At 57.4% G+C, this 21,244-nt stretch overlaps 1 protein-coding gene across 1 annotated transcript; it reads left to right on the top strand.

Moving 5' to 3' along the window:
• Positions 1–2,410: 2,410 nt before the first annotated feature.
• FAM78A (family with sequence similarity 78 member A) lies at positions 2,411–19,618 on the top strand. The gene is made up of 3 exons (XM_033122751.1): positions 2,411–2,887; positions 3,485–4,579; positions 16,457–19,618. Exons 2-3 carry the CDS (start codon positions 4,257–4,259, stop codon positions 16,983–16,985), a joined length of 852 nt encoding a protein of 283 aa, XP_032978642.1. The 5' UTR covers positions 2,411–2,887; positions 3,485–4,256; the 3' UTR covers positions 16,986–19,618.
• The last annotated feature ends 1,626 nt before the right edge of the window (positions 19,619–21,244 follow it).

Raw genomic sequence — 21,244 nt, 5'->3', positions numbered from 1 at the left:
CAGATGCCAGCACTTCACACTCGTGTGGATGTATCCTGGGCCTTCCACAGATGCTGAGACAGCCGTGGGTCTGCCCAGCACCCACAGAGCTCCAGAAAAATGCTGAGCAGGAAGAAGGGCTGTGTGGGGAGGCAGGAAGGCTGGGGGTGCCTGAGATCTGGGGAAATAGCCAGAACCTCAGAGGGCCCATCAGGAACTGGGACGGGGGGTGCACGTGTGAGCTGAGCCCTTCCAGACCCTCTGTTTTCAGGGCTGGCTCTCGGGAAGCCGGGCTGAAGCTCAGGGTCAGGCAAACAGAGCCACAGGTGCTGCCGACGTCCTTTCCCTGCAGATCCCGCCCTCAAACTAGCCCAAGACAAAGTACCACACGGTGGGTGAAGTGAAAGGAGAGGCAGCTCTGGGGCCACCTGAAGGGACAGGGGTCTTCTATTTTGCAAGCGCCCTCATGCTCTTGCAGGGAGACTTACCAGAGACAGGGTTTTCCAGTGTCAGTCCCATCCTGGCTCAGAGGGCTGGTCCCAGCTAGCAGGGGTGGTGTGCCTGGAGATGAGTGGGCTTTAGACTTGGCCAGATCTAGGTGGGGATCCGGACTCGGAAAAGCCACTGTCCCCTGACCTCTGGGTCTCCCTGTACAGCCCACCTCCTAGGGTCAAGGTGAAGGATAAAGGAGACAATCCTCGCTCATTCAGCACCTAACACACAGTGGGTACTTTATCATTAACACAAACCCAGGCCAAGCCTAGGGCCATGGGAAGTAACGTCACTTCCAGCGGGCATCTAGGGGACCCAGCCCCAGGAAATCACCTGCAGGGGTTTGGCCACTTAGTGAGCAGTTAGGGCTCTGGCCTTTGTCCTTTTCACGTGAAATGAGAAAGATGTGCAGCTGAGCACATGTTCACAGAGCACTCACGTCCTCGTCACCAGGACAGTGTCCCTGCCATCAAGGGGGCACCCTGGCCAATGAGGTCTGCTGTGTTCCAGGCACGGGGGGAGATGAGACAGCACCCCAAAAGTTAATATCCCACCTATATATAAACTCAATAGCCTAATAATTATCTGATGACAAAGGAGGTATGGATGGCTGTAGTGCATCCCAGGGGGCAGAATGTTTTGTGGAGACCAGGAACACATGGCTGGGAGAGGCCCCTGTGGCTGAAGAGGCAAGGGAAAGCTTCTTCCAGGAAATGGAAATTTGCACGGGGTCTTGCTGTCCGGAGTCCTACCGTCTGGCAGTAAGCAGGTCACGAGGGCTACCTTGCCTTGGTGTCAATTAGCGGGACCAGGAATAAGCTGCCTACCAGCTGCACTGCAAAGGGACGACCCCTCATTAGGCTGGGTGAGAGCCCATGGCAGTGAGTAGGGAGAAGGCAGCGGTGTGGCTGGGTAGGAGGTAGTGGCGACCTTAATCGGACACTTCCTGTGGCCTGCGCTGGCGCCAGTTCGTGATGGATCACTCGGCGTGGCTGATCATTTCTCAAAAAAGAGAACTCAGCGTGGTCCGAGCCTCTGCTCTTCTGGTCCTTGCCCTCACTGGCATGCACTGGGAGTGGCTGGAACCACCTGCCCTGTGCCCTGCTGCGAGCACCTTTGGAAGTCAGAGTGATGGGGGAGGATATGGCTCTATGTGGCTGCAGGGTTTTCTGATGTCACAAACCATCTGGCCTTTCCCTGGGGGTGTAAGGTGAGGGTGGGGATAGGGGCTTGAGGGTGGTTACAGAGGTTCACAGCTCTCACTCCCCCATCCCCACTCCTTCTCCACCCCACTGTCCAGGTTCAAACCCCCCTTTGAACCTTTGTACTCAGAACACCAGTCTCACGTGGCACATCTGCCAGGGTGGGGCCTTAGGCAACTCTCCCAGTCTCCCGGCGTTGGATTCCTGCTCTGTGAAACACACAAAACAGGCCTCCCACACAGGGGTGGCCGATGGTGGCTGAAATGAAACTACAGCACTTGTCATAATCGGGCCCAACAGGCCTGACCACCTGTCAGGGTGCCAAGAAGCCCAGTATGGAGGGAGCAACACAGGGACCCTTTCCCCAAACTTCTCGTCCACCCCTAGCTTCCCAGCCCTGGAGCCTCCCACAGCCACAGCCCGACCGCGGCCAGGAATATCAGGGCAGTGCGACCCTTCTCCGAATGCCCTGAGCCCCAGAAAATATAGGAGTTCAAAGGGCACAGGGAGTAGCCCACCTGGACCCGACAAGCCGAACTACACTACCCATAGTCCTCCGGGCTTGCCAAAAAGGAAATGTCGTTTATGCAAAGAGAGGCTCAGCTCTCCCAGCAGCTGCAGAGAGAGAGGGAGAGAGGGGGAGGGGGAGAGGATTACTAGGGGGAGGGCGGGTGGTGTGCAGGGAGCGAGGGTGGAGAGCTGGGCGGGCGGTGAGGAGGAGGCGGCGCCCGCCGCCGCCGCCTGCGGACCTGCATCCCCGCGGGGCCGGCGAACCGGCGGCGGTTCCTGCGTGCGCTGCGCTCCGGCCGGCTGCTGCGGGCGGACGCGGGGCCAGGCCGGCGCAGGGGCTGAGTTTCTGCAAAGTTTGACCTGGTTGCCTTTCCGATGCTGCAGCAGAGCGAGGCAGCGCGGGGCGCGCCAGGTGGCTGCGGCGCGGCGGCGGGGCTGAGCGGCGACAGCACGCTCACAATGATCATAAAATAAAGGAAGCGCGCGGGGTGGGGGCGAGAGAGCCCCGAGCCTCAGCCCTCCGCCCCCGGCCACCCCCAGCAGCCCCGAGCTAGGAGGACGTGGGGGCCGGGGGCGCCCACGCCGGCCCCAGACCCCAGTAGAGCCAAAGGACACTGCCCGGGGAAGGGACTGGGGGCGCCCCGAGGACGTGCCCGCGGAAGGGTCAGGGGCGGCCGGGGCACCCGGATTGGCCTGAGGGGCAGGTGAGTCGTTGGCGCCGCCCGGGTGGGGGCGTGCGCGGCAAAGTTCCCCGGCGGCGGCGAACGCGTCCGACACACGGGGACTCGGGGTCGCTCGGGGCTGGCAAGGGGTTGAGAGGGACAGAGGTGCCCGATGCGGTGGGGCTAGGGCACTGCACCCTCCGAGGGTCAGGGGATCCCTGCCTGCGAAAGGGCGCGCGCCCGATCGGACCAGCCTGCGGGGGTGACACTGCGCCCCCAGTGGGTCGGAGGGACCCGACTGGGGAAGGGGCGCCAGCAACGAAGCGGTGGGCGCAGTGCCAGGACCGGCAAGTCCACGCGGCCCACTGCAGTGACAGCCCGTGGACCCCCTCCCCCCCCGCCCCTGGGTCGGAGGGTGTCAGCGAAGATGTCACGGGCGGCGATTATTCGCTGGTGCGCGCGGTCGTTTGGCTGCCACTGACGGGGCGGTCGGGCGGGTGGAGGGGGCGCCGCCTCCGGGGAGACCGCCCAGAGCTGTGCTATCAGTTCTGCAGCCTGCGCCCCGCGCGCCCCCCGTGGCAAAGTTCGGCTCAACTTTGACGTGGGCCTTGACGCCCTGTCCCTTCCACCTCCCACCAGGTCCTCGGCGGCCGCGGCGAACTAGGCGGCGGCTCCAGCGCAGCCCCGGGGACCCGTACAGCGGCGGGCGGCGACAGTGACGAGGGGACGCGGCGCGCCCGCGTGGGGGCGCCGGCCCGTGCCCGCCAGTGGGCGCCGACGGGGACTCGTGTTGCACCGTACTCCTCCGGGACCCCGCGGGCGGCCCGAGTCGGCTCTCGCCTCCAGGAAGCCGCGGGTCGGCGCTCGACCCGGAGGACGCCCACACCGCCGCCGACCGAACACAAACTGCCCTTCCATTGATTCGGCCCCGTTGGGCGAGCGGCCGGTTGCGTGTGTCCTGAGCGCGTGCGGAAGGCAGGAGGGCAGGAAGTCGGTCTTCTGCAGCGAGGGTGGCGGCGCCGCGTTGGGGACAGAGCCTTCCTTATTTATGTGTCTGCCGGCATTCACCTTCTTCAGCGGAAGACTTCAGGGAGCGTCTCCGATCTGCGTTCCCCGCGTGTGAGGCACGGAAGGGCTGGATGTCTGAACAACATGCTTATCCATTAACATCCAAACTTTTCTTTTTTTAACCCAAAGAATATCGGTGATTTTTGTCCACTGCCAGCAGAAGAAGAGCATATACCCAGGGCCCTGGAAATGCAGCAAAATCCTTATTTATAAACAGGCCCGAGGTAGTGACATGCAAAAGCCCCCTACTCAGTGAATTTTCTATCCTATGGATATCGGTCTTGAGATTTGAGATTGGAGAGCAGCCCTGTCTGCACTGGGTCCGGCAGCCTCCGTCCCTTCAATGCCCAGTTTTCTCTGGGACTGCTGGCCTTCCCTGGAGATCACAGTGGTACTGTGTGCCATGGGCTGTATTCAGAGCATCGGGGACAAAACCAGCGTCTTCCGGGAAGGTATTACGGTGATTGACGTGAAAGCCTCTATCGACCCTGTCCCCACCAGCATTGATGAGTCCTCCAGCGTGGTGCTCCGCTACCGGACACCCCACTTCCGTGCCTCCGCCCAGGTGGTCATGCCGCCCATCCCCAAGAAGGAGACCTGGATAATTGGCTGGATCCAGGCATGCAGCCACATGGAGTTCTACAACCAGTATGGGGAGCAGGGCATGTGAGTACTGCTTGGGGTGGGGAGCTTGGAGGGTTAGAGCCGGGCCTCTCCAGGGCAGAGGGAAGCTTGAGGCACAAATGGAAGCAGCCTCTGAGTTCTCCTTGGCCACATGACCTCCTAGAGGGTTTGCCAATTGATTCAGATTGGGGTCATGGCTCTAGAATCTTGCCTCCTTCTGCCCCTGGCCCCTGGCCCCTGGGCTTCCTTTGTCCTTCCCTGCAAGGTGCTGAGAAAGCAGAGGAATATTCCACCAGCTGCCTCTTTGGCAAAGCAAGCATGCTGTCTGGTCACCAGAGGGGCCAAGGCTCGGCCCCCCACGCTCAGGCCTCCTTGACCCCACGTGGTGGATACTTGGGGAAGTAACCCGGGCCTCTGAAGCCTCTGGAGTTATCTGCACAGTGCTTTGTGGTTGGGTCTGAACTTGTCTCTCCGGTGTTTTCAGATGCACAGCAGAACCTGGGGAGGGCTTTACTATTCCAAATGGTGTTTTGTCTGAGAGGACAGCTTGTCTTAGAAACTTGGTTTGCTTTGTGGTGTAGTGTTTTTTTTTTTTCTCTCCGAGGCAGGTGGCCACTTTAATAGACATCCAGTGTCAGTGTCCAGAAGGCTCTGGCAAGGCCCACTGACCTCGTCTCTCCAGCGTGGCCTCCAGAATGTTCCCAGGATAATCTTGGGGCAGGACACTGGGGCTTGTTTTCTGACATGTTCCCTGATCCCCGAGATGGTCCTCCTGGGTGTGGAAAGAGCAGTGGTAGGCGGAAGGGCAAATGACTTAACTCGAAGGGACACCCTATGAGAGGGTGTTGAAGGTGGCCATTTCTGGGGCACAAGGACCCTTCTGAGAGCGAGGTCGGCCCTGAGTCCCATGACTGTCTCTGAACACTGTCCTGTAGCCTCTGTCTCAACGTCCACCCTCAGGGGTCTGCAAGTGAGAACAGAGAGGAGCACTTCCCCAGGAGCTGGAACTTTTCTCGGATTTAGGAACATTCTGGGCCACCTGAAATCAGAGGGGGTAAGGAGGGGATGGAGGGTTGGGGGGGGGGACACCAAATCTTATGGCTTTTCCACTTACTGACTGAAGTTATAGGGAAACAGGACGGTCACAGTAAAACGTAAAATGAGGCTGTAACCGCGATCCCCCCATCATGGTGTGTGGGGGGCCCTTCTAGACCCTCATCGGCTCCTCTGTCAACCTGATTTCCACGCCCAGGCCCCAGCCTTTAATTCCCCAAAGTGGCTACTACTCCAAGCCGGGGGCTGACTTTCCATTCAAAAGGGAAACATGAATGGGAGTGATTTGGTGTGGACCTTTCCTGAGAAACCTTAAGCTCGAAGCCTTCTCAAAGTTTGCAAGGCATCCGGGACAACTGGCAAGAAACTAAGGCTTTCCTAGGGTTTTTGGGTGAAGAGTGTGTTCTTTCCTAGATGGGACAGGGTAGGCGGAGGGTCCTTTAGAACTTGGGCAAGTATGAGCACCAGGAGGAAGAAAGCCCTGGAGCATAAAGGGGACTGAGTTCCGATGCGGTGGACGCAGTGGGCAGTGGGGTGGGGACAGGCGCGGCTGGGAGCCTCAGCTTCCCCATCTGTACACAGGCATTTCAGCCTTCAAGTCCTGCTGCTCCATTTAGTGGCTCTGAGCATGTCCAGGCACTACTGCTGGAGGCAGGCCCAAGTCAGGAGACCTGAGATGACCTTTCTGCTTGTGTGCCAGTCCTTGGTTCCTGGTTCAAGGAATCGAGGGCACATCTAGACGGCAGTCAAGCAGACCTGGGAGCGAGTCCAGGCTCTGCCACTTTCCAGGGTGTGACCTGAGCCACTCTGACCCTCGGTTTCCTCATCTGCAAAGTGGGGCCAGTCGTAGTCTTTGCGCCATGCCTTATTGCGAGAATTATGGGAGACGACATTTGTCAAACCGTCGGCACTACGCCAGGCCCAGGGTACGTGACAATACTTAATGGAAGCAGCTTTCACCCTTAACGTTGTTATTACCGTCATTATCATTCTCAGACGGGGAGTAAGTGAGGGGACGAGTAATGAGTTGAGAATCGTGGCTGAAACTGCAGAATTCGGACAGATATAAATTACTCCTTGTATTGAATTTTCTCCCTAGCCCAGGTCTTCCTCTTTTACACAGGGCCACTCCCTGACTTTAACATTTTTTAAATAGTGCAAGTCATGAATGATTGGTGTTTTCAAGTGGCCGGAGGCCAGTTTCTCTGCTGTTTGTTTCCCTTTGCTCCCTCCTCTTCTTGGGACGCCCCTATGGGCACAGGACCTTCTGTGTCCAGCATCTCCTTCTCCTGGGTCTGTAATCCTAGTTGGGAGGGGACCGGCTCCAGAAAAAGGGCAGAGTTTCAGGGTCCCGTGCGGGGCAGTGTGGAGTGGTCCTTAATGGGCCCAGGCCCCGGGGCAGAATGACTGATCAGTGCTGGCTCTGGGGCCTTGGAAAGTCACCCCTCGGGGGTGCGGTTTTGTCATCTGCCCCTGGGGATAAAGACAGAACTGCCCGTAGGCTGTGTGAGGAGTCGGTGACGGGACAGGTGGAGGTGACGATAACTGTGGCAGAGATGCTGAGTTGGAAGCTGCCTGACTTACCACTAATCAACCCGATCGTATTAAGAAGCTGAATTACCGCACAGCACAGTTCCTCGAGACACTTCCTCGAGACGTGTCCTCCAGTTCGTGGTTCCTCCAGTCCGTGGGCAGAGCGCTACATTCAACCGGTGGCCCCCGGAAGTGAGAAGGGCTTGTTTAGAAAAAGCCTAGACCGTACGAGAAGATGAACGTAAATGAATGTGATATAAAAGGCCCTTGCCATCTTCCTCACCCCAAACCCCTTTTGTTCATATTTTTGACCCCTGTGACGTGAAAATGAGGAGTGACGAGCCAGCGGGACTGACCAGAGACCTGCAGCTGCCCAGGGCTGTCCCCCAGCTTTGCCCGGACCCGAGGCTTCCCCTGCAGTTGTAGGGTGTTGAGTAGTATCTCTGGTCTGTACCCACTCGATGCCAGGAGCCCCTCAACCTCCTGTTGTGACAACCCCAAATGTCTCCAGACAGTGCCAAGGGGTCCCTGCGAGAACAGCTGGACAAGCCCCTGACAATTTGAATTGTTAAAATGAAACCCACACCCTGGGCTTTAGTGGCCCGGGGAGGGGAAAGCCAGGTGGCAAAGGTTAGGGCTTCTGTTCTTCACAAATGGGTTTGCATTCAAAATATTAATTCCAAATACTAAACCGAAACCCGTAATGCCCCAAACGTTATCATCCCTGCTTGAAATTAATATCTAATCCAGGAGAATTTATTAGAATGACATTCTGGGTTTGAAATATTTTCAGTGGAACAACAGCACCCAACTCTTACAGCTATAAAGTGCTGAGTTTCTCTGTGCCAGCTCCAGACGATCCTATATGGTTTTGGGTCCAACCCACATTGCTTTAAAAGCCACCCCCCCAAACTGTTGGAGACACCTGTCTCCACAACCCCATCCCCCACAATTCCACAACCACCACCTGTCAGCTGGCTCAGCCTTCTAAGTGACAAGTCACAATTTCTCACCGGTGTGGGAGATACTTCACGTTGTCCCTAGTTTGCCCTGCTCTGGAACCCCCAGGGACTCTGGCCCACGGCCAACACCAAGGCCCAGGTCAATTTCTGGCTCAGGTTTCTGCCAAAGGGCAGACTTGGGGGTGAGGGGAGGAGAGCAGCTCGAGAGGAGAGGGTCCGTCTGGGTTGAGTGCCACCTCCCCTGCCCTTGTCCAGCAGGGTGTGGATACCAGCTCTGCCATACACTGGTGCTGTGACCTTGGGCCAGTCACTTAACCTTCCTGAGCCTCACAGTTCCCATCTATGAAATGGGAGGACAGTCCTTTTCCCTCATAGGGTTGCTGTGAGGATTAAACGAGGTGAGGCAGGATGAGAACCTAGTATGTGCCCAGTGCACCCTAAGACTCAATATGTGGCAGCTATCAGTATCATAACCACTAATAATTCATTATTATACAATGCCCAGAAGAGTCAGCATCAAGATTTGCCATATTACAGTTGTCGCTGCTGCCGTCTCTTCTCCTGGGTTGGGTTTCACGTATCCATGATCAGTGTGAGAGCCTTGGATGGTGAGATTTCAGGGGTCCTTCCAGCCAGAAGATGCAGTGACATCTGCTGTCACAGGATTATTATGAGGCTGGTGAGAAGGAGCTGGGCAGGGGTGGGGGGTCTGAGGCCTCGGGCTGGGGGTGCTGGAGCTGGGGTGATGTCCAGAGCTGCCCGGCTCCCTCTCCACTCTGTCAATTCCCAAAGACTTCATCTGATGATGAGGAAACAGCCTCTGAGGCCTGAAGCCACTTGCCCAAGGAGGCGTGCTCTGCTCCAGTGGGTCTGGGGACAGGCTGAGAGGAATGGCCCTGGTGACCACGTGGCCTCTTCCTGCAGCCGGGGCCTGAGCCGTGGGCCCCCCACAGAACAATTGAAGATGCTGCTTCCTTTCTTCAACCGGAAGGCGGCCTCCCCCATCTGCTGGGTCCTGGCAGAGGCGAGGGCGGCGTGGGTGGGAGAGGGAAGTCCTTGTTTCCAGGCTTTGGGGTGAGAGGAAGTGGTGGGGGACTGCCCGGCCTAAAGAGAACTCCCCCTGGACCGGCCCTAGCCAAGTGATCGCCCCAACCCTCACCTTCCGCGTGCCAAAAACAAAAGCTGGCTGCTCCCGGAGACGTGCAAGAAGGCACCGACAGCCTTAGTGATCAGGGAAGTAAGAGATCCCTTTTTTTTTTTGGATCGGATCTGGATAAAATGAAAAAGATCAGTAATGCCCAGCTGGCGTGGCACGGGGGCGGGGAAGGAAGACAGCCTCATAGGCTGTTTGTGGGGGTACAGTTTAGGCAGCTTCTGGAAGGGGAGTCTGGCTGTATCTATGACAGTTTCAAACACACACGCCCTTTGACTCCATCGTTCTACTCGAAACTTGGAGCGTCTGGCCGGGTGCCAGGCAGGTAGTGGGCAGACGGAACAGATGAACTGACGAATGTGTGAATGGACAACCCTCCAGGACATGGGTGGAGACTCCGGCATCGTGTCTCATTTCAGAAAGCCCGGGACCACTCAAGCGTCCAACAGTAGGGGGTGAAATTATGGTCTGTCTGCAGGGCAGAATCTGACGAGGGTTCTAATGATTATGTGGGGCTATAGCTGCTTCCACGTGGGAAAATGATCAGATTATATGTTGCATTGAAAAAAATAAAAAGGTAAACTGTGCAGGGTAGAAACCCATTTTGGTTAAAAAGAAAACACCGAAAATGGGCACATGTACTGTGTATGTGCAGAGGGAAAGAGCTACCAGGATGTTTACCAGAGTGTAGTGTGGTGGGTAACCTCAGGGAGGGCGGGGAGGGCAGGCGCTGACGAGACGGCTTTCGTTTCTCACTTCTTACACTTCTCTACCGCCTGCTTTAAAAACAAAAACAAAGAAAAAGCACAGTTTTTATAACGAAAAACTAAAATTAAACCGGCATCGTCGATCTTTTTGCCCCTTCATGTTCGGCCCCAGGGGCATGGGCTGTGGCCTGGGTGACGAGGGGCGAGGTGTGCAGAAGAGGGGGTGAGACCTGGCAGGAGTGGAGTTTGCTGTTTGGGGGAACCTAGGAGCAAGCCGGGAGAGAGGGGACACCCTGGCCCCCTTCCTGGGAGAGCAGGTGCCTGGTGACCCGTTAGGTGGGACGGGGCCAGCTGGTGCTGGCGAGGGAGAAATCAGAAACGGAGATCCTAGTCTGCTTGGGAGGGGCCTCAATTTCTGGAAAATCGCAAAACTTGACAGAATTTGAACTTTTTGCACATTGTCCAAAACTGTAAAGTGAAGGAGTGGGTGACAATCCCTCAGTGCCCGTCTGGCGCGTACAAGGGCACACGAGCCCTGGGTGGCCCTGGTCCTCTGGCCTCCAGCCCTTAACCGCGAATGCACTTCTCAGAGGGCCCCACGGTGCCACTGGAGGGATAGGAAATGAGGTTTAGGTGGACTCGTGTAAGCTTAAGTGTAATTTTAATTTAAAGCAACATATTTATTTCAGTGTATATTAGAAAATATATACAGAGGGTGCCAAAAAAAGGTATACACATTTTAAGAAAGGAAAAAACCTGTATTAATTGTAATACTCAATATGTGCCGATCACAAAAGATGAATACAAGTCACATGTGACTTCTGCAATGACAAGAGGTGCTCAAAGTGGTTCCCGTCAGCGTCCAGACACTTCTGATGATGGCGAACTGCTGCTTGAGCATAGATAACATCTCTTAACACGTGTATACATTTTTTTGGCATGCCCGGCATATATATCTAGTGTATTTAACCTGTAATTTCAGAGACGTTTCTTAGGAAAAACTAAATTTAGTTGAGCTTTAAAAAAAGTACTTAATTTTAAGGAAAAGAAAAAATATAGGACATGTAGACGGGATGAAGGTGAAGAAAGAGACCGGAAGTTCCGAGGCCAGGTGGGCTGGGACGGATGGGCTGGTTTCCAGGTCCAGAACTCGAAAGGGCCCTGACTCCAGCACTCACCCGGAGGGGGAGCCTCAGGGGGTGCAAAGGGCCATCCATGCCCAGGAGAGAGCCCTGCCCCAGGCTTGCACCCCGCCGGGCACAGCCCAGGGGTCTGTGCAGCCAGGGAGGGTGTGCTCCCTCCCAGGCACACTGCTGGGCCTCGGGGCACCTCGGGCGTCCTTCGCCCTCCACTCGGGCCAGCTTGGACTGTCGGCTGGGCCTGGAGCCACAGGTGACCATCCCCAGCACCTGTGGGTGGCCCCCAGCCTCCAGGAAAGGCTCTCTATAAGGCCTTCAGACTCACAGTCAGTCAGGGGTGCTACTCAGAGTGCGTGCGTGCGTGCGCGCGCGTGTGTGTGTGTGTGTGTTGGGCGTGGGTCTGCTGGAGGGCAGTGGGTCAGATCTTGCTCAGGCTGTGGGTCCTGGCCGGGCGGATTCCTGGTTGTGTGACCGAGGGCCAGGCCTCTACCATCTCCAAGTTCCCTCCGTGAATGTGCCCTCAGTCCTGCCCGAGGGCAGCTGGGAAGCCCTGGTGGACATCCGTAGGTAGGGGGCTCGGCATGGCTGATGTTCTCAGGGAACAAGAGCACATTGCTGCTGATAGCGAGCCATGCTGGGAGTGGCAACTGCAGCGCGGCAGCTCCAGGTGAGAAGGTGCAGAGGCAGCTTTGGGCGAGGGTCCCCTGAGCGGACCTAACCTAGTTACTGAGACCCCGCTGTGGGCGGTGGGGCTCCGGCCCTGAAGGGGAGAGCGGGCAGGCTGCCCAGCCACCCATCATGGTGCGATTCGAGGCCAGGCACCGGGGTAAGGCCTGGAGGTCTGGCCCCTGCCCTCTAGAGATCGTCAACAAATGATCGTATGATTATTTAATCATCCCGTGCATGTGCCAGGAAACAGCATGATGAGGACCGAGTGGCATCAAATACGGCGGGCACCGGCCTGGTGTGGGCTTCCCTGGGGGGCTCAGCCATGAGCACTACTGATTCGGCCAGGAGACGGGGGACGCTGTTGCTGGCAGGCAGCCCTGAGACGCGGTGGGGGTGGGGTCAGGGCCCGTTAGAGGAACTGCGTGTCTGCAGCCTGGCGGGGTGTGTGTCTGTGAGCGCACACAGGACTCAGGCTCCAACTGCATCCAGCTCTAAGGGCCACGGGAGTCATGGCAGGTTTCACAGGCTCGGAAGGCGGAACAGCGCGGTCAGATTTGTTGTTTTAAAAGATCACTCAGGCTTCTGTGAGAACATGGCAGGAGGCAGGAGTGGAGGCTAGGAGATCAGGAAGGGGTGAGGGGTCATGGCTGGGGTGAAGTCAAGTAGAAGGGGGGGATAGTCTCAAAGTGAGAGAGAGTCAGGGATGGTGCCGGGTGCCGGGAGGGTGTGGGGCCCTCTGCCATGGCTGCTGACCAGGGACGTGCCGCTGTGTCTCTTTCATGGCTCTGTGGCCAGTGTCAGTGACAGGTGCTCTGCAAACGCTTGTTTGGATGACGAAAGGGGACGGCAGCAGGAACGGGGGCACTGAAGGAGGCTGAGGAGTCCCTTTCAGACAGGATGCAGGGGGGCCCCAGAAAGCATCCTGAGGTCCAGCTTCAAGCGTGGACTTGCCTGCTGTCCTTTGGGTTCCCACACCGACGAGGATGTGGGCAGGAGTGTGACAAGTGGCCGTGGAAGAGCTCAGAAGGGCCCCCACGTAGTTCAATCCTCTGCTGCTGCCTCAGGTTTGCCCTCTGCACTGACGGTAGCGGGTCTCGCCCTGCAGACGAGCAGAAGGAAGAGCAGACGGGGAGGACGCGAGGGAGACCAATGCTTTCTGCTTGCTTGTCCGGGGACGGACACGACACAGCCGGGGGTCGGTGGGACCCCAGTCTGTGAACTCGGGGTGCAGGGACAGGCGTGTTTCCGCTTAGCCCCAAAGTCCCCCATCTCCAGGCGGATCCGACGGTTAAGCACCTGTGTGCAGGTAGCTGCTGGGCGTCTTGCTTACCCCTTTCGGTGGCATCTGTGAATCAGAGCCTGTATTGTCCCCTCCGCGCAAACGAGACAGCTCAGTGTGTGCAGGGCTGCTGGTCTGCCTTGATGTCCAAGGTCACTGCAGAACAAACAGGAAATCTTAAAGGAAGAGGAACTGTATGGCATGCAGTCCTTTCAGCGCACGTAGAGTCTGCAACCGTAAGTGAGGTGGAAAAGGCTTCAGGTCAAATCAGGGCTGGCAAATCCTAGCTGCTGACACCTCCCTCAGAGGGTTCCAGAAGTTTCCATGTATTGCTGTTTACTGTGTACCAGGTAGTATACGTCAACACATTTCATCATCACAAAAACCTTGCAAGGTGGGTAGGGTTATCCATAACTGGTGAGACAATGAAGCTCAGATTTGTGACTTGATCAGAGCCAGTAGCCAGACTGAGACCGGATCCAGGGCTGGTCGGTCCACAGAGGCTGTGCTGTTAACCATGTTCCCTCCTCCCTCCTCAGTGGGGACACGGGGACCACGGGGACCGGAGCCAGACCATGCTGGCCCGTGATGATTTGAAAACCCTTGCCCCTGCTTCTGACTAATACCTCACATGAGACACGGCTGTCTGCCAGCTCATGATGGTCACCTGTCTGTGACCAAGCCAGGGTCTGGGCATCTGGAGGCTGGGGGAGGAAAGGAACCCACAGCTTGGGGTCAGAGGCGGGGGGGGGGGGGGGAGAGAGAGAGGGAGAGAGAAAGAGAGAGAGAGAGAGAGCATTCTGGTACACAGCCCCACTCCCCCACCAAGCCAGCTCATAGGAAGTGAAAGGGGGCCGGAGGAACAACAAAGTTGCTTTTGCAAGTTTGCTTTCTGCCTTTTAAAATAGTTTTTGCAAGCAGTGTACCCACCTGAGAGGACAAAGTGAGTGCCTTCCGAAACAGGCGGCTGGCACACGCTTCTGAGGACCTCAGGGCAGGGACCCAGACCTCCTTCTTCAGTTCGTGGGGCCCCCCCGGTGGGGAGCTGAATCAGCAGGCTCCCCACTGCCCACTGCTGCTGTGGGAAGAGCCCTGGGATCTCAGGGGCTGGCGGGCACTTTAGAAACGTGAGGCCATTTGAGCTGCTGCCCAGATGAGCTCAAGGCCCTGGGCAGGAGATGGCCTACGAGGCAGGCGCTTCCCTAATTTGGGGCCTTTTCAGTGAAATAAACAGAAAACACAGGTGAAATAAACAAAAATGAGCAAAATCACGCTTCTAATCATTCTATAGGGCCCCCAATGTTGCTAACTGCTAACATTAAATGATTCATTTCCGTGGAGGAATGCATTTGTTTCATTGTGATGAGATATACATAAAACTTACCATTTTAACCATTTTTAAGTTTAGGGGCATTAAGTACATTCACACTGTTGTGTAACCATCCCCACCGTCCGTCTCCAGAACTTCCTCATCTTCCCGAAGTGAAAATGTCCCCATTAAACACTGACTCCCCGTTCCCCCCCTCCCCAGCCCCCGGCACCCACCGTTCTCCTTCCTGTCTCTATGGATTTGTCTACTCCAAGGACCGCAGACAAGTGGGATCCTACCGTGTTTGTCCTTCTTTTCTGGCTTATTTCACTCAGCGTAATGTCCTCACGGTCCATCCATGTTGGAACAGGGGTCAGGGTGTCCTTTTCAGTGCTGGGTAGTATTCCATGGTGTGGAGCAAGGGACCAATGCTGTTTATCCATTCAGACATCCATAGACACGGGTCATTCCCCCTTGCGGGCGCTGTGCCTGCTGCTGCGTGAACAGGGCCGCATTCTGTGAAACAGGAGACCCTGGACAGCACCGCTGGTGTGTGCAGGTGTGCAGAGTGCTGAGTGCCAGGTGTCCTGAGCGCTGGCATTACAGGCGCCCAGGTGGAGCCGGCACTGGATGGATCCCAGGCCCTCCTACTTGGCCAAGTCACCTGGGGAAAAGGTGCTGATCCGGGCAGGTGGACGTGACTGCTGATGAGTCTCTAGGGGGTGGGCTCCCCAGACACAGCTGTGTCCCCAGCCACATGGGAGCAGTGTCTTCAGAGCGACTCGGGACAGGCTGGCGTCCTCCTCTGAGTTATCAGTGTAGTGACAGTAGTGACGACGACAGTGGGCCAGCAGCTCCCAACTACTGGCATGTGCTTTGTGCCCCTCCGGGTGCTGACACGGTCCTGTCCTCATCTTCCGGTGACCCCAGGAAGAGCGTGTGTGCCGAGTCTGGGGTCGTGGGAGGGCGGGAACCTGCCCGGGTCTCACACCAGTGAGGGGGCAGCTGAGACTCGCAGCAGGGCCGGGGTTCTGGAGTCGGAGCTCTGGACAGCCCAGCTGTCTGCTTCTGTCCCAGGAAGGCTGAGCCGCCTCGGCCTCCAGCCACTGGAAGTGAAGTCTGGGTTCAGTGCTGCAGCAAAGCGTGGGAGGCACTGCAGAGGTGGCCCCGCAGCTGGGACTGAGTACAGTGCTGTGAGACCGGGTGGTTACGTGTTCTTGGTTCTACTGCTCCGAAGACCGGCTAACCAGCGGGGGCAATTCTGGCTGCATGGTGCTTCCACTTCTAGCAGCACGAGCAGGAAGAAGGGGCATCTTGGCTCCCCGGGAGCCCCAGGTGCTGGCTGCGGCCTGGCGGAGAGCAGGGAGCCCCGACCCCTGCGTGGTCGAGGAGACATGAAGCTGAGGGCCACACCCTACGTGGCAGGCTCCGGGGTGCTGGTTCCTACTCCCCAGGCCCCAGTGCGGGGAGAGGCCAGAAGCTTCCCCTTTCCCAGGTGAGGGCACTGACTCTCAGAGGAGGCAGGTATTTGCTCCAGGTCACACACTGGGCAACAGGGGCCAGGAGTCATTTCCAGATGCGCTGACCCTATGGCCACTGGGCTTGAAGCTTCCTGTCAGCCTCTAAATCGAGAGACAGACACTCACTGCCACCTGGGGGATGCTTGTGGGCCAGAGGGGCCGGGCCTACCTGCATTGCCATCCAGGCTCATCCTGACATGCTGTGTGGCCCCCGGCTCTCGGAGCCCATGGCCTCTGCCCTAACCAAGGTCACAGGTGGTTGTCCTGCCAGCTGCTGGGCACAGGGCACGTCAGGCCTCTCCATAACTGTTCACCCCCACCAGGCCCCTCATGTGACGTATCCCCTCAAGGGCAGGGGCAGCTAGGGCTTCCGGAAGCCCAGCTGGGAGCCAGCCCCGTCTACTGTGGTTTGAGATGCTGCAAGACAATAGGGTGGGTTTTGAGGGGGGCCTGTCTGGAGGAGCCCTGGTTCACCTGCCATGATGCTGGATGTCTGGTTACTGTCTGGCCCCCTGGGAGGTAAGCCCATGGACAGAGGGCACACGGAAAAGCCTTGTGGGTGGCTGGCAGAGTAAACTGGCCTTCCTGTCCTCAGGTCCAGCTGGGAGCTGCCGGACCTCCAGGAGGGCAAGATCGAGGCCATCAGCGACTCGGACGGGGTGAACTACCCCTGGTACGGCAACACGACAGAGACGTGCACCATCGTGGGTCCCACCAGGAGAGACTCCAAGTTCATCATCAGTATGAATGACAACTTCTACCCTAGCGTCACGTGGGCCGTGCCCATCAGCGAGAGCAATGTGGCCAAGCTGACCAGCATCTACCGGAACCAGAGCTTCACCACGTGGCTGGTGGCCACCAACACCTCCACCAACGACATGATCATCCTGCAGACGCTGCACTGGCGTATGCAGCTCAACATCGAGGTGAACCCAAGCCGGCCCCTGGGCCAGCGCGCGCGGCTACGGGAGCCCATCGCCCAGGACCAGCCCAAGATCCTGAGCAAGAACGAGCCAATACCGCCCAACGCCCTGGTGAAGCCCAATGCCAACGACGCCCAGGTCCTCATGTGGCGGCCCAAGTACGGGCAGCCGCTGGTGGTGATTCCGCCCAAGCACCGGTAGCAGACAGGACGTCCGTGAGGCCAGACTCAGAAAACGATACCGCTCGAGCAAACCCCACGTGGTGGTCAGTCATTCAGCAAAATACAACCATTCTACCTTCTCCCACGGGCGGTCTCACTGTGCAAATGCCCCCAGGAGGGCCGCCCCGGCCCTCTCGGAACCTGCTTCCTTGTGGCGAGGGGGAAGACCCAGCCGGGACAGACCAACCCCACGCGCGCCCTTCAGTGTCACCTTGGGTCTCCTTTCCTCTCCTTTTTCTCACAATTTCAGTCATTCACTTGCAACAGACTCCCTGACACAATGGCTTTTTTAGTCCCTTTTTGTTTTTAATGCCTCTTTACGAGGTTCAGGGGCAGGAGGAGGAGCTGATAGCAGACTGCCCCGGGCCTCCCATGGCAGCCCCTTCATCCACCGTCACGCGGCCTTATGTAGACTTGCTTTGCCAAACTTCTGCCTTAAGCTGAATTTAAAGGGGAAAAAAAAACCTGAGACAGACAAAGAAAGCAGGATCTCTTTTCTACTGGACTTTTCATCTCCTGCCAGAGGTGAGGGAGGGGGCTGGGTGAGGGATGAGAGAAAGACTAGCTGAGCCCCTCATCCCGTCTTCCCTTCCGTCCTCCCTCCTTGGTGTCTTGGGAGAGGGGCAGGGGCACAGATTTAGGTCTGAAACCAGCTACTCATTCTTTCGTTTTGGCAGAAACGAAACCACAGACAGATGCTGCACGAAGAGCCCATTCTCTCAGCCCCAGGTAGAATGCCCGACCCGCCCCCTACCTGCAAAGAAGGGCTGAGAGCTCTGGCTGGGGGTAGATCTGCCGGGGCTGCTTCTTGCCTCTTCCCTGCAGCCTTAACTCCCCGTGGTGGGTCTAGGAGACAGGGCGGGTCCTGTAAGTTACAGGTGGAGCTGGGGAATTGAGCCATCAGTCAGCACCCATTCACGGCCAGTTTGCCGGCGTATCTAAGTGTATGGCTTTTCCACTTCCATCCACACTGGTCTAAAACGCTGGAGGGCCGGTCACCTTGACCCAGTTTTAGTTCAAAGGTAAGAAGAAAGGCACCCCCTTCCCTCCAGGCTCCTTCTCAGGGGACGCCCCTCCCAGGTGCTCTGGGGGCGGGCTGCAGACAGGCCGGAGCACCAGTGCTGGAGGTTGGGGAAAACTAGTTGGGGGCACGCAGGGATAGGCAGTCTTTATCTGGGGAGGCAGGTGCAGATACCCCCCTGCTGCCTGTCCTCGAGGAAGTAAACCAGGGCCCAGCACTGGGGGATTAAGTGGACCCCAGGGTTGAGAGGCATCAGAGTCACTCTGCAGGCTGCTCTGGGACAGGGGGGCCAGTCCTTGCGGGCCACCCTCCCTCGGGTCCTAGGGCCTCTGGAGCCCTGGGACTGGGTTTTGAGAGATGCCAAGCTTTCTTACCAATGTCTGCCTTGAAGGCTGCTCGCAGGAGCTGTGGGGACACCCCTCTGAAGCCCCCTTCCTCCTAGCTTGCCAAACCCACAGCTACAACACCTGGGCCTTGCATTCAAACCAATAGTAACCAAGCACAGAAAACAGGTAAGGAGAACAATCCATTTCTGCAGCACATGAGCCACTTGTAGGAGTCCCAGCGACAACATGGGAGGGCATAGGTCACCTGATCCTTGCTCTGCTCCTTTATGCACATGATACTGTATTTAATCAAGGGGTGCTTAATGTCCAGGCCATCTCCCAGACCCTGCTCCTGATGGGAGGCGTGCAGCCATCCTGGAACAACTGGACTGTTAACAGCTTTGTGCCGCCGGCTGCCGGCGTGGTGCTTGGGGATCCCGTCAGGCCCAGGACCTTCCCCTGGGGACTGCGGGTTCCCCCCTGGTGTGTATGGAGGCCAGAGCCCTGAGTGGGGGGGAGGAAGGGTCCCAGCTCCACCTGTGGGGCAGGGCTGCGGAGGGAATGGGTGACACGTTAGAATGCCTGGACAGGAACTGGCCTCCGGCCTCCTGATGGAGTGGCCCTTCTCTGCACTCAGGTCTCTCTTGCACTAAAAAGGAGACAGGGCCCTGGGCGAGGGGTCAGGAAGCTGGAGTTCTGGTTCTGGGCTGGGCCATAGCTAACGGACTCTTATTGGGGTAGAGGGTAGGAGCGGAAAAGAGCAATAGGGTGGTCCTGAGCGGTTTGGGGGCAGAGTCCCCCAAACTCGTACTTTCTGAGTATGAGCAAGCCCTCCTGGCGGGGGCCAGCACTGTGCCCCCTTTCCAGCTGCCTCCCCCGGGCCTACAGCATGCCTGGCCCCCAGCTGCCTCTACCCCGGGCCCCTTTCTCTCTGCCCATCTAGCCTTTCTGTAGACCCTGGAGAGGCTGTGGGTCCATCCAAGGACGCCGGACTTAGCTTGGGTCTGGTCCCTTGGCCGCCTCTCTCGTCAGGAGCACAGACCCACCCCAGGCTTCTCGCCTGGGTCCCCGATCCCTCTGGTGTCCCCCTCCCCCGGTGTGGACACCTCCCTCCAGCAATAAGGACCGTCCGTGGTCATGGAGAGTACTGTGAAAACAAACCAGTGCACTTACCAGGAGACATAAGACTCTTGAAGAAAATGTAAAATGAACCTTGAAAAACAAAACAAAAATATTCACACAGAGAAATAAATGTAATTTTAAAGTAGGTCTGGCTAGGACCTGGATGTTTCTGAACGGGCGGTTCATTTTGCGGTCGATGGCTCCATATTTCTGGCCGTGGGAGTGAATGCTTTTGGGAGCCAGGGGTTCTGGTGCTAAGGGCCCAGGAAGAACCTGGGAGGAGGCAGGCCGCTCTGCTGATACCTCCTCTGCTGTCCATAGCCCTGGTACCTCTGTCCCCACCTGAAGTGCTCCTGGGTGGTGCCCTGTGTGGAGAAGGGGTGGCAGGCTTGGGGGTGGAGCTAAGATGGGGGTGTGGGGGTCGGGGGGTGGGCAGCTTGGCTTTTGGCAACCATATCAACAGGGGTTAGTGTTCAGTTGGGCCCTTACCCACGGATCTGCAAACCTGTATATGTGAGGAAACAGCGGCTAGGACAATGTCAGTCTAGAAGACGGCTCTATGCCCTGTTCTCGGCCAGAGGCTGAAGAAAGGGGTCAGAGCACTGATAGTTAATGCGGTCTTCTAATCAGATGTTCTTATGAAAGGGTGGGAGGCGAGGGAGCCTGGAGGTCCTGGAGTGGGTGTGGGCTCTGAGCACGGGCCATGGATTCAAGGCAATTTGTGTGAGTTTGGGTGAGACAGTGAGGTCCTCTTACCTTGTATGGAAAACGGGGTTCTCCGAGTAGCTACTCATTGCTGATGTGGGGAGCACACACTGCTCTCCTTGGTTTCCAGGTGTTAACTCCCTGAATCCTCATAACAATCCAGCTGTTATCAGAATCCCCATTTCACAGATGAGGAAACTGAGGGAGAGCAGAAGTTGAGAAGCTGCCCAAGGCTGTGCATCTGAGAGGCAGACCCAGGATTCGAACACCTGCCCCAGAGCCCAAACTCTCAGTACTGTGTGCTCTCAACCTCAACATGTCACTGTGGAGCATCTGTTTAATGCCCAGGAAGTACTGGGATTAGAAGGCCCCATGCCTCTGGCTCACTCCATCCTGGGTTCCCTGGGCAGGAAATGCCTTTCTCACCCACCCACCCCACCCCCCGGACGTTTGTAGTTTGTGTGCAGTTTTCCCATTGCCCATAGTGAGCCCAGCTCGTTCCCCCTGAGGGGCTGCACGGTCAGCTGCAGACCACAGGCTTGTCTGCCAGGGTGGCTGGTGGCTTCTCGGCATTGCCACGGAGCACAAGGGGCCCACATTCACTCTGGGCATCGGGGATTTGGTTTCTTCTCTGGGTTTTCCACATTTCAGTAACCCAACGGCACTCTGCATCCTGTCTCCTGGGTCTGAGACACTGCAGAGGAAATTGCGTAATAGGCTCCGCCGGCTGCCTCCACCCAGATGGCTTCTGGGTGGTACGGTTCACTGTTGTGGTTTGGCTTCTGATTGTGGAGTCGGCTCCTGAGCTCTGCCCGTGAGACACCATGGGGTGTGTGTGTGTGCACATGCGTGTGTTCACAAGGGTGAAGAGAGAACGGGAGCGGGCCTCGCCAACGGCAGGAGGAAGCTGAACTGGGTCCTATCGGGATAAAGCCCAGGTCACCCAGGCATTCGCGGCTTCATGCAGACATGCAGGAGAGCGAGGACGCTCAGATGGCAGCCTGCATTTGGGGGTACCATTTGGGAGGGACATGTGCAGGCAGGGTGGTTATGAGTAGAGTGGAT

The sequence above is a fragment of the Rhinolophus ferrumequinum genome, chromosome 12 (genome assembly GCF_004115265.2).
Source record: "Rhinolophus ferrumequinum isolate MPI-CBG mRhiFer1 chromosome 12, mRhiFer1_v1.p, whole genome shotgun sequence".
NCBI classification, from domain to species: domain Eukaryota; kingdom Metazoa; phylum Chordata; class Mammalia; order Chiroptera; family Rhinolophidae; genus Rhinolophus; species Rhinolophus ferrumequinum.
Note: the sequence above shows the minus strand (reverse complement) of the source record. Positions and strands in the feature narration are given on the sequence as shown.